Here is a 12,813-nt window from a genome sequence, read left to right on the forward strand (position 1 = left end):
GACCATCTAAATCAGTAATCAGTCTAAATCAGTCTCTCAGTATTAGTGGCTGTTCATAAACACATTGTGTAAATATTATGCGTTTTTGTCAGTGGTGTTTAATCAAAAACGAATGACCGTAATATCAGAGAATGTAAGACTGGCTCTGGTAATATGTTACAAAATGCACTTTGTTTAAGTTAGTATTTTTATCCGACAGTAATTACCTTAACTTACCGTACTTTATGGCGCCTCCAACCGCTTTTTTTCTTACTCAGAAGTAGGCTAGAACATTTAATAGAACGTTAAGGAACATAAATCATTAAAATGAAATAGAATCGATACAGAATCGTTCATTACCTCACGATGTCCATCCCTGTAGTAGTTATTGAACGCGTTCGCGGACAGTTCTGTTTATTTCCAGCGCGCGGCAGCAGAGAGCGCTTTGCGTTCAACTCAGCCGTGATTACATCGAGTGAAGAAACATCTTCCGTGGTTAAAGTTCAAGAACATGGCGGCCTATGTGAAGATGCTCAATGTTATATAGCCATGCTGGAATTTGTTGCTTGTACTATAATCATTCATTAATTAATTTAGGTTTTAACTGTATAGACGCTTACCGTTAATCATAACTATATATAATCTTCAACATGTTGCGGGCTTTATCGCGGTGTCATGATCCTGTAGTCCGTCTTCTCGCTCCTCGCAATACTGTTCTGATCGAAACTGTCAGGGGAAGAAAATCTCGCACAGACCCCAAAGCGAAGTCAAAATTGGGCCGAATCAAGACTCCCCCTCCCGTGGATCCAGTGGAAATGGTTGTACTAAAGGAGCGTTTCACTGAGTACAATTTGATCCTTAGAGCCCTGCGGTAAGACTGATTATGATTTCCAGGCATGATTGTGATGACTTGTGAATGTTGATCTGAGGTTACCAAGGTCACTCTATCCCTCTAATTGTCTCTTTATTATTACTTTTGTTGTTTGAGATTTACGAATTGACATACTTGAACATTTTATGCATTTAGACTTGAGTTCAAGGAACAGGTGTTGAGGAAGAAATATGAAGATGAGGTTGGTTCCGCAGCAGAGGAGAGAACTAAAAGGGAGGCTGAAGAGCATCGGTCACTAATGGCCTGGAATGATGCTGAAAACCTCAGATTACGTCAAATACGGTGAGTCATTTAGATGTGTTACAGTGAGATATCAGATTATGTAGGTCGTGAGGGGATGAGTTCTGGCTGGGATATTGGGATATGCTTTAGAATTAGAATTAAGTCATCATTTAATCACCCTCGTGTTGTTCTTATGCCGTATGCCCTTCTTTGTTTTATGGACAACATAACATTTTGACAACATTTTATGCCCTTTTATTTGTTTTATATGCGTCGTATATTTCAAGTGTTCTGGGAGTATATGATAGGGTTTGGTGAAAAACTAAATGAAATTGAATGTACAGTATTATTTAATAATATTTTTGACCTTGGCCTTTTCTGCATGGCTGCACGACTTGCGTGGTCGGGAGATTCTATTAGCATCGCAGTTCACTTTTACTCGCCCAGAAAAAGCAATTTAAAATTTTCCTTTTTGGTCCACAAAAGAAAGAAGGGCATACTGCATTAGAAAAAAATACCAGGGTGAGTAAGTAATGACTTAATATTAATTTTAGGTTGAACTATTCCTTTAAGGAATATTCCTTTAATGACCATTTCGTTCACACCAAAAACGGTAATTATATGAGCATTAACACCAGCGGATAATATCGTTATGTTTATTCTAAGTGTGTGCTGCAGTTTTACTGTCTGCCGCTTTAAATGTGGAAGCGCTTTAAAGCAGGATGGATTCTAATTGGCTGTCAGTGTTTTTATATTTGATAAAAAACACGTTCTGAAAGTTATTCTAACTATATCGTTTCTCTGTGCCATGATTTTTATAGTAGTGGTGTGGACTATTAGCATTTTTAGAACTATATCCTTATCGTTATCATTATAGTTTTCGTTCTTGGTGTGAACGGGCCTTTAGCATCAAACACCCATCTGATTCGTTTGTAGTACTGCGAGACCCAGTCGGATACACCGCATTTTGTTGCTGATTAAAATGGATTTGTATCATCTTCTAGAGAGCAGCGCGTGCAGAAGGAGACTGAGGCCGCGGAACTGAAGAGGAGAGAAGTAGTCCTCTTACGCCAGCAAGAGCTAGAGGAGTACATTAAAGAGAAAGAAAGACAAATTCTTCAACTACAGGTGAATCTTTCAGTACTGTGCAATGATAGAATGCAACAGAACAAAATATAAGATCTTTGACAAAGACAGTATATTGTATACGTTTTGTCCAATTTTAAACTAAGAATGAGTTGTATTGGCATGCTATAAGTTATTTGATATATTTCTTGAAAATTATGTTTATTATTATTGTGCAGTTAATAATTATATTAGATAAATTCGTTTTTTTTTTTTTTTCGAGGTGGGTGGGAGGATGGTTTTATGATTTAACCCTTTGCGTTCATGTTTCAGGAAGAGGCAAAGGACTTCATCACAATGGACAATCTAGATGAACGGATTGAAGAGGCTCTTGACAACCCGAAAAACTACAATTTTGCCATTGATAAAGAAGGACGTGTTGTCAAACGGACTGCGATACAGTGATAAACACAATTTTAAAGAACAAAAATACCTATGTACATAAAATATACTCTGTCAGTGATATAGTTTAAACTGTTTGTTTGGACAATGATCTTTTTTCTCAAAATTGATTCACATGAGTTCTTTGTCCTCTGACCCTCTAAGTGTTATGGGAGAGTCAGTGGATGTAGTGAGTGATCTCTTTGTGTGTGCATGTACTATGTGAGAAACTCATTTTCAAAATGTCTCAAATATACTAAAGTCTCTTGGAAGTGATTTGTTCATTGGTTAAAGTGAATGCAACAACGTATGTCTTAATTGGCATCTGAAAATGCCAAAAGTTCCTTTAAGGGGTGTGGTGTTTAGTAAATTCATCGTACCTTAAATGTATAAAAAAAGGAACTCTCTACAGAGGATAATTTTGTCTCTGTCTGTCTACGTACCTACCTTTTTAAATCTAGTTTATAATAAAATCCTAAGTATTGTATATAACAGGTGAAGATAAGATAGATAAAGGACAAAAGAGAGGTAGAGGAGAAAGCATAAGTGAGAGCAATGAATATTTATGGAGGAAACTTACACCCTCTTAAAAAGACATTATCATATACATTGCTAATTTTGGATACAGCAATATGTTAGCAATAGACTATGGACGAGTTCCATTTAGTGAAGTTCTCTATGCCGTAGTGATGAGTGCTTTTTGAAACACTGAGAACAAGTGAAAAAACCTTAGCGAATCATTTGTTGTGATTCGGGGCGTCACGCGTATCAAACTACCAAAGTCACGTGATTTAAAGAGCAACATGCGGGTTGAAATTATTTCTGAATTAATACTTTAAATTGTCTGCAGAGGTATTTTAAAAACACATATGTAGAAATTACTAATGAAATCCCATTTGATATTGAGATTCTGATGAAAATGTACTAGGCTCTGGAATACGCCATTCCCGCTATAGCAACACGTCATATGACATAGGCCGAGGTAAATAAAAGAGCTCGCGGTCAGCTTTCTCATTGTTGGGTGTTGGTGTAGTTAGAGCAGTATTGAGAGACAGAAAGTTTTAGAGAAGCCATAATGGTAAATTATTGTGTTTGTGCTAGTTGCACGAATTCCAGCCTGTCAGGACATCGTGTCCATCATTTTCCTTCTAGGAAAAACAAGGCTTTTTGGTCTTGGGTGCGTTTTGTGCAGGTGAAGAGAGCAGACTTCACTGCCGCGTCTGTTACCACACACTCGGTTGTTTGTGGCGCACATTTCACTCCGGAGAATTATCGACCTGGAGATTTAATGGAGTCTCGGATGGGATTTCGGAGCAAAGACCACGTGAGGCTGATTACTGATGCTGTTCCCTCGGTGCACTCGATGGAATCAAGTCCACCGTCAAAGTTTACACCGGATTTTGGCGCGAGCGGGACTGGAGGACCAAGCGCTAACCATAGACGACATATAGAGAGACGCCCTATCGACCGCTACTGCCTATTGGCGCGGACGAGCCGAGGGGCCGCCATCTTAAACCGGTCACCCGCTCCGCTCACTGTAATCTGTTTGGCAGGTGCAATGAGCTGCCAGCACATTTAATTAATCATATCTCACTGAATACCGATCTGATTTTCACGCGGGTTTTCACCACAACTCTTTTTTTTTTCACCACAACTCTACTTCTCTCCTCTGCCCATTGTTCCTCCTCCTGACTACTATCTCGCCTAGGAGGCTCATAATTATAGGCCTGTGGCCCATCATAAGCATGTTCGTCCACATCGGAGAACTCGGCTTCTTCATTCGCATCCATTGTAATCTGAGCTTGAACTTGACCACACTCCCTCGCCGATCGTCACTTCCGGTTAGTGCTTTACAGACGCGGAAGTTATTTTATCACAATTTATCCCAAAATATCGTTAATGGCTAAATATATATTACTCCAGTTAAGAAAATCTAGTTGTTCTATCATCAACATACACTATGCTATATAGGGGTGTCCAACCTGCATGTTGCTCTTTAAGTAAACGAGGCTTCGTTGCTGCAAGTTGTATCGAAATTATTAGAAATTTCAATGGTTCGCCAAAAAAAACAAAAAACAATTAAAGCTGCAAGCAGCGATGAAAGGGCCCTTGCACCCGAGCCACCGCCACCCGGTGGATTCAGGAAGACAGAGCACAGTGGGCACTATGTGTATATATAGGAATACTATGTTAAAGTAATTTGAATTTGCCACACTTCCTGCTACCAGCAGGTGGCTCTATTACTTCTAACCGAATATGAGCACGGCCATGTGTTCAGGACAGGACTCTTATCAAACATGTGAAGTTTGGGGCAGATTGGACATTGTATGGCTGAGTTACTGCAGACTGTCTGTGGTTGCCTAGCAACACCGAAACTGCAAGCAAGCACACGTGCCACCGCCACCCGGCGGCTTTAGGTTGCGTTTAGGGCTACGCTCCAAGATACTTTTTAGTAGGTATTGGATCATTACATGCATGTACCGAATTTCATCCACTTACATGGAACGTAGCGGCAGGGGCAATTAGTGGAAATATTTGTTTGCCCCACTTTTTGCCCTTTTGCCCCACCCAATTCTGAAACCCATATCAGATGTAAATTTCGCACCCGTGCCACAGCCACCCGGCGGCTTTAGGAAAACAGAGCACGGTGGGCAGTAGGCCTACGTAAATATAGGAGGACTATGTTAAAGTAATTTGTATTTGCCACACTTCCTGCTATCAGCAGGTGGCGCTATTGCTACAACCGAATATGAGCATGGTCATGTGTTCAGGACAGGACTCTTATCAAACGTGAAGTTTGGGGCAGATCGGACATTGTATGGCTGAGTTACTGCAGGCTGTCTGTGGTTGCCTAGCAACATCGGAACTCCAAGCGACATTAATATTGAACTTATCTGAGCATGCATAAATCAGCAAAAGGCTGAAATTGGGTGTACATTTGTCAGGCCGCCAAGGGCACACCCTTCGACGAAAACTCAATATCTTCGCAATTTAACGTCGCAAAGGCCTTAAAATTACACTCACCAAATTTGAAGAGGATCAGATCAAAACTGTAGGAGGAGTTCGTTAAAGTACAATGTCTGGAAATGGCAAAAACTGCTCAAAAAGTTCAAAATAGCTGACTTCCTGTTGTGTTTAGGGCTACGCTCCAAGATACTTTTTTGTAGATATTGGGTCATTACATGTATGTACCGAATTTCATACCTGTACGAGAAACCTAGAGCCGGGGCAATAATTTAGGGGGGGCATTAAGCCATTTTGCCCCACACAATTCTGAAACCCATATCACACGTAAATTTTCACCACTTCTGAAGCATGTGAAAAGTTTCATGAGTTTTCGAGCATGTTTAAGCCCTCAAAAAAGCGATTCATTTAGGAGAAGAAGAAGAAGAAGCGGAATAATAATAAACGGAGCAAAAACAATAGGGTCCTCTCACCATCGGTGCTCGGGCCCTAACTAATGGTTCGAATTGAACCATTAGATCTCATGAACATATTAACCAGTGTCTAACTTAATATTTTTTCCTGATCTCGGATCAATTTTTTAAATTTGTACACATTTAATGATACATGGTATAATAAAAAGGAAGAGTTGTATTTAAAAGTCTAATTTACAAACAAAAATGGCATTATATTATTTGTTAATTGCATTCAATTGATTAAACCTTTAATAAAACATTTGCAATTGGTTTGTAAAAGGTGTTTTATGCCAACAGTCGGCCTATTTGTCTGCTGAGTTTTCGCAGCATTTACACACTGGTCTGACCAGCAGGGGTCATCAGCTTTTAGTGTTTTGAGCGCTTAGAAACAGTGAATCATTTTGCGAGATTCGAGGTTTTTGAAAAGCTTCGTTTTCCCATCACTACTGTGCATTAGATATTAAGCGTCTATGATATTAAGTAGAGCGAACTACGTGAGTTTGCTGAAGGCAAAGAGGAAATGTAAAATTCGGGATGGATCAGGAGCTGGAGCCGACTGATTTCAGGAGCGGGGAGGAGAAATCTCTCTCCGTCCGCTTCACACATTCCAAATTCCAGACCAGATCTTAGTTCGTTCACGTAACGTTCACAATACTTGTATAAATATTTTCAAAATAAATGCAGTTTGAATAATTACACTCAATAATAGGTTATTATTAATATGAATACTGCATTGTTATTAAATTACTTATTAAATAATAGTTGCATATAATATTTTAGATAATTGATAATGATATTATATTTATTACACTTTTATCTATTCAAATGTAGAAAATATTTCCGATGAGATAATTTTTACATAACACACCGTCTTGTCAGATATTCTAGCAGGAGTTTCCCACTCATAGACATGATGTCTATGTTCCCACTCTCATCCTCTGATCAGACATGTCCATACATGCGCAGATGCGTTGACCAACTAACAGACTACTTCCGGTATCGTCACAGACTCTAAAGTCAGAGCCGAGGATTGGACAGTTACACCTCTACAAGCGTATGTGAAGACCATTTTAACCACATATTCCTATATAGAATAAAGATTAACTATTTAAATATTTTCAAAGAAACTTTTGCTAATATAATGTGTTAGACCCAGCGGTCAAGTCCCTGCTTCCATCTGTATTGACTGTTTTCTACTACGATACATCTGATGCAACATGGCAAGTACACATGTAACGTTAAATCGATGTCTCATAAGGACGATCACGAGATGTGTCCGGGACAGCCGTCGCCAACCAAATGTAATGACAGTAAGACCTTTAGGACACTTTTCTAACTCTCCTTCAGGTAACACTAAGCAGGAACATGTAGAAGTACGAACTGTAGTTTCACACCGGAGTTCAGGAGGCAACAGTCGCACCGCTCGCCTGGCAGTCGCTTTTGGACTGGGACTCGGAGGAGCAGCAGCTTTGTATTCATTAAGAAACGAGAACAATAAAGATGCCCTACAGAGCACAGTCTCGGTCAGAAACTTGCTGATTGACAGCATACTACCTACTGTCCAATGTGCCTCCCCATTTAAACCTGACAGTCCGCGGTACAAGTACAATTTCATCGCGGATGTTGTTGAGAAGTCCACTCCTGCTGTAGTCTACATCGAGATCGTTGGGCGGTAAGTCTGTCAAAAATTAATTGAAACTGTGTACTAGCTCCACTGAAAAAATCTTAAACTAGCCTAAGATGGTCTTAGCTGGTTTAAAAGTGTCTCGCAGTCTGTTAAATATGGTCTCCTACCTTGGTCAAGCTGCTGAAAAATTAACCATGTCTTTCTTGAAGGCAAAAGTTTACCCAAAAAATGAAAATTCTGTCATTAATTACTCAACCTCATGTCGTTCCAAACTTTCGTTCGTATTTGGAACACAAATGAAGATCTTTTTGATGAAATCTGAGAGCTTTCTGTCCCTCCATTGACAGATACGCAACTACCCCTTTGATTCTTCAAAAAGTTCATAAAGCGATCGTAAAACTAATAAATATGAATTGAGTGGTCCAAAATTTTCTTAAGAGACCCGAAGACTTTATATGATGATCAGATTTAATTTAGGCTTTTATTCTCATATAAACATTAATCAGCGAACATAAACAGAAGCTCAACCGAACCTGCTTGATACACGAGAACAAACCTCATTGGTTCTTGCTGAAGCACAAACTGCTGTGTAACACAAGAAAATGAACCTCATTGGTTCTTGCACACCAAGCGAACATTCTTGAGCTTTCGTTTACCACTTCTGATGTGTGAGTGGATGAATGTTTATATGTGAATAAAAGCCTAAATTCAATCTCTTCATCATATAAAGCGATAATGTCTCTTCAGAAAATTTGGACTAAACTGCTCAATTCATATGTATTAGTTTTACCATCTCTTTATGAACTTTTTGAAACGTCAAAATGTCAGTTGCGTAACTGTCTATGGAGGGACAGAAACTCTCAGATTTCATCAAAAAGATCTTCATTTATGTTCTGAATATCAACGAAAGTCTCATGGGTTTGGAATGACATGAGGTTTGGTTAATTAATGACAGAATTTTCATTTTTGGATGAACTAACTCTTTAAACTAGCCAACAGACCAGACAGGCTGACTTGACTTGGAGTCGAGCAAACCAGTTTTGACTCGTTCAAGTTGTTTTTCTCAACAGGGAACTTTTGAATCTGTTAACATGTGTAGATTGATTCTTTGTGTCTCATATTAAAAACTGTTTCTTTATAGACACCCTTTTTCTGGCCGTGAGGTGCCCATCTCGAACGGCTCCGGCTTCATCATAAGTAGTGATGGCCTGATAGTGACTAATGCCCATGTGGTTGCCAACAAGCGTGGTGTCCGTGTCAAACTGACCAATGGAGATACTTACAATGCCACAGTCCAGGATGTAGACCAGGCTGCAGACATCGCCACCATCAAAATCAATGCTAAGGTACCATTCAGCTCATCAAAGGAATACATTACAATTTGAAATATGAAAATAGAAAACAGTTATTTTGAATTGTAATAATAATGCAGCCTTCGTGAGCAGCATAAACTTCTTTTAAAACCTTTTCAATGGTAGTGTATGTGTGTGTGTTTGTACCTACTCAGTATGCGATTTCGGACGCATCAATACTCTCATGGTGTTCTCTGTGTCTCATCCCAGCATCCCCTCCCAACGCTGCGTCTTGGTCAGTCGACTGATGTGCGTCAGGGTGAGTTTGTGGTTGCCATGGGAAGCCCCTTTTCTCTTAAAAACACAATCACATCTGGAATCGTCAGCTCTGCCCAGAGAGGTGGTAAAGAACTCGGTCTGTCCAACTCCAACATAGACTACATCCAGACTGATGCCACCATAGATGTAAGCGCTCAGGAAATGGCATTGGACAATTTTGGTGTAATTGCATGTGAACGCTATATTTGTGTCAGTACAATTATTTCATTAATCGAATAATAAATATATTGCATCGTTCAGTAGATAATGTCTATTTTACAGTTTGGAAATTCAGGAGGTCCCCTTATAAACCTGGTGAGTCACTGGCATTTACATAACATACTGCTTGTGACTTTTGAAGATGAGGAAGCTGAGGCGTTTCTTTTCCCTCATCAAATTTAATTTAGTTCATTTGACTAATTATAAAAGAACAAATATCTGATCAATTTATCTGAGGACCTAATGACTGGTCACATGTTAGCCTCATGGAATGAAATTACGTTTTATGTTTTTTAACCTTCAGGATGGGGAGGTCATCGGAATTAATACCATGAAAGTGACTGCAGGGATTTCCTTTGCTATTCCCTCAGACAGAGTCCGCCTCTTCCTTGAGCGTGCTGCAGACAAGCAGAGTAAGAGTGACCCTTGACCTCAGAGCTTCTTGTTATCGTTTATTTTGAGCTCATGGACGGTTTTTGATATTTATTTGTTGTTTCCAGAGTCCTGGTTTGGAGAATCGGGATCAAAACGGCGTTACATTGGAGTAATGATGTTGACTTTGACCCCCAGGTGACAAACTGTTTTTTTTAATACCAGAACCTGAAGGCCCTGATATACTCACGGTGAAGTTCTTTTTCGTTCTTCACCTAGGGCTAAAAAGAAGGTTGAAATACGTGAGCAGTGATATACTGTTAGCAAATATCCAACACTGCTGAGAGCGACGGTTAGATGAATATGTAAATATAAATGAGAAATCAGCAAGCATTTTTTTAAAGAAAGCATAAAAAAGCATCTGATCAAAGCGATTTGGATATGTTTGCCCGAGCTCTGCAATTCTTCACAATTATTTATATAGCACTTATAAAATATTCCCTAAAAGCACGCAGCTTTACAGTATTAAACATTAAAAACAGTGTGAGGGTCTCATTTCATCAGAAGTACATCTTCATTGTCTACTTTAAAGTGACTTTCCAGTGTGATCGTGTTTTTACCCGCGGGCGTCTGACCTCGACAGACTGAACAGAAAGAAGGCGGAGCCTCTGCTCTCACCTGACTGTTACGTAATCGCCACAGACCAGTGGTAGTACAAAGGGGTTTACCGGCCTTTTCCGGAAAGTTCGCTTTGGCAAGCCTTTTCGAACTCCTGAAACGAACACAAAATGACCTTCTTTTTGCCCTGATTTTGTTCGAAATGACGTCACACCAATTCATTCTTCTATTTAGCTCGAAGTATATCAGCGCCTGAAGATTTCCACGTCAAAGAAGGTGGACCCTCAGTGTCAAATCTACCTATTACATAATATATTTTATATAATTTGGGGATTCCTGATATACCCAATCATAAATGTAAGTATTCCTATGGGTTTCCCATGGTCAAAAAAAGATAAAATAGACATCAAGTTTGTATTTGTATCCAATCTGGCTCAAAAGCTATAGCCGAATCCCTTTCAGGCGACGGCCATATTGGATTTTGCCGCCATCTTGGTCTCAGAGACCATTGGTTCTGGCGCCCCGGCTAAATCATTTCAGTATGCCCTCAGCTACATCTGTGCCAAATTTGGTGCGTGTAGATGAATTTGCGTGAACAATACCCCATTCTACAGCCCAAAATGCTTTTTTTGGACAGCGGCCATATTGGAATTGGAGGATCAAGGGGTCCAGATATACTGGATCATAAATATAAACATTCCTATTTGTTTCCCATGATCAATTAAGCTGAAAAACATATCAAGTTTGTATTTGTAACTCATGTGGTTCAAAAGTTATAGCCAGAAACCTTTTCGGGCAGCGGCCATATTGGATTTGGCTACCATCTTGGCCCCGAGGGTCGCTGGCTCCGGCACCCTAGCTAAATAGTTTCAGTATGACATGAGCTACATCTGTGCCAAATTTGGTGCTTTTAGATGAATTTGCGCGAAAATGTGCTAAAGGCCCCCAACCATAATCGATGGTTGTTCGAAAGGCATTTACAGGCCAGAGTGAACTCTTCCGGAAAGTTCCCTTTGGCAAGCTGTTCCAAACTTCAGAAACAAACTTTGCTTTGGCCTGATTGTTTGAAATGACAGTAATTCTTTCTTTGATTTTGCTTGAAGTATATCGGGTCCTGAAGTGTTTGCGAGATGGTCACTGAGTCAAGTGACTTTTTTCAAACTTCAAATGGTGTCTTTTTCTCCCCTCAGTTTAATCGAGGAGTTGAAGATGCGTGACATGTCCTTTCCTGATGTTTCTCATGGAGTTCTAATCCACCGTGTTATTATAGGATCTCCAGCCAGTAGGTAAGCAGCAATGGTCTGACCCCACTGCGCTCCTCGCAGTCAATTGATTGAGGCTATCCTCCTATTGTTGATGTCATTTCCTGTTTCACAGAGCCGGAATGAAACCAGGGGATATTATTGTTGAGATAAACGGGGCAAAGGTAAACACATCAGAGGAGATCTATAACGCTGTGAGGACAAGTGACAGCTTAAACGCGGTGGTCCGCCGGCGTGAAGACCTCCTTATGCTGCACATGACCCCAGAGTCCACAGAGTGACATTATGTGAAGCTTATGCATTTAAAAAAGAGTAAGAAATGGCTTTAATGAGGATAGATGGTGATAAATGAGAGGAAGAGATAATTTGAGAATCCATTTGAGGAAATTTATTGTTGGAATATATTTAAGAAGGTAATGACAGTCTAGTTTGTTCAGTATTGTTTTTAAAGGAAAACCACTAATTATTTGTTTTTGGGATTGTCAAAAGAATCATTGAACATTTGACCACCCTAATAAAAGTGGTTGCTATTACGACATTGCAGATGTTTCGTATTTATCTCTTTTTCCAACGTTTGTATTTTAATACATTTCAAAAAAAGCTGTGATTCTGCTGTAAAACATTGGAATATCAAACTATTTGGCTCATCTCCATTATATATTCAAAGTAATCACCTCCCACTGACTCATTTTGATATGTTGAGTTCTAGAATAAGTTCTTTATAATTGTTACACTGAGTCCTGCTTTGTGGTTACTGAATTTCCATTCTGAATGTGCAGAGCTCATGTGCATGTAACCAAATAAGCTCCAGAAAATTAAAATCAACTTGTTAAGCCGCCCACACAGCTTATAAAGATGTGTGATGAACCGTTTTCACATTTCCAAAAGTGAGACCGGAGACGAGAAAAAATATAAAAAAAATTGTAGGTATCCCTATTTACTACAATAGCAATAGCAATAGCAAAAATCCATGATAGCATTTTTAAGACTTTCCTGAAGAGGGAAAAAATATTGAGAGATTGATTAGCAGTCAGAAGAGAAAATAAAGTGTCAAATTTGACATCATTCCCACAACCATATTATTAGA

The 12,813-nt window shown here is 39.4% G+C and overlaps 2 protein-coding genes across 2 annotated transcripts; both read left to right on the top strand.

The window, feature by feature from the left end:
• The first annotated feature begins 431 nt into the window (after positions 1-431).
• On the top strand, positions 432-2,871 carry mrps26 (mitochondrial ribosomal protein S26). Its single transcript, XM_077197205.1, has 4 exons — positions 432-850; positions 1,007-1,153; positions 2,098-2,221; positions 2,492-2,871. Exons 1-4 carry the CDS (start codon positions 630-632, stop codon positions 2,621-2,623), a joined length of 624 nt encoding a protein of 207 aa, XP_077053320.1. The 5' UTR covers positions 432-629; the 3' UTR covers positions 2,624-2,871.
• Positions 2,872-5,405: 2,534 nt separating this feature from the next.
• Positions 5,406-12,269, top strand: LOC143703071 (serine protease HTRA2, mitochondrial). Its single transcript, XM_077197210.1, has 8 exons — positions 5,406-7,690; positions 8,787-8,991; positions 9,208-9,402; positions 9,538-9,570; positions 9,779-9,887; positions 9,975-10,044; positions 11,655-11,750; positions 11,842-12,269. The coding sequence occupies exons 1-8, from the start codon at positions 7,236-7,238 to the stop codon at positions 12,005-12,007; spliced, it is 1,329 nt and encodes a 442-aa protein (XP_077053325.1). The 5' UTR covers positions 5,406-7,235; the 3' UTR covers positions 12,008-12,269.
• Positions 12,270-12,813: the final 544 nt, after the last annotated feature.

Source organism: Siphateles boraxobius, unplaced genomic scaffold (genome assembly GCF_051911475.1).
Source record: "Siphateles boraxobius isolate OS27281-9 unplaced genomic scaffold, OSU_SipBor_1 37, whole genome shotgun sequence".
Classification (NCBI taxonomy): Eukaryota; Metazoa; Chordata; class Actinopteri; order Cypriniformes; family Leuciscidae; genus Siphateles; species Siphateles boraxobius.

What these genes read in the sequence shown, in the direction of transcription:
- mrps26 (XM_077197205.1), top strand. Translation starts at nt 630, where the DNA reads ATGTTGCGGGCTTTATCGCGGTGTCATGATCCTGTAGTCCGTCTTCTC. An exon ending in TTGATCCTTAGAGCCCTGCG is followed by an intron (nt 851 to 1,006) that starts GTAAGACTGATT and finishes TTATGCATTTAG; the next exon opens with ACTTGAGTTCAAGGAACAGG. An exon ending in GACAAATTCTTCAACTACAG is followed by an intron (nt 2,222 to 2,491) that starts GTGAATCTTTCA and finishes TTCATGTTTCAG; the next exon opens with GAAGAGGCAAAGGACTTCAT.
- LOC143703071 (XM_077197210.1), top strand. Translation starts at nt 7,236, where the DNA reads ATGGCAAGTACACATGTAACGTTAAATCGATGTCTCATAAGGACGATC. An exon ending in GCGTGCTGCAGACAAGCAGA is followed by an intron (nt 9,888 to 9,974) that starts GTAAGAGTGACC and finishes TGTTGTTTCCAG; the next exon opens with AGTCCTGGTTTGGAGAATCG. An exon ending in ATGTTGACTTTGACCCCCAG is followed by an intron (nt 10,045 to 11,654) that starts GTGACAAACTGT and finishes TTCTCCCCTCAG; the next exon opens with TTTAATCGAGGAGTTGAAGA.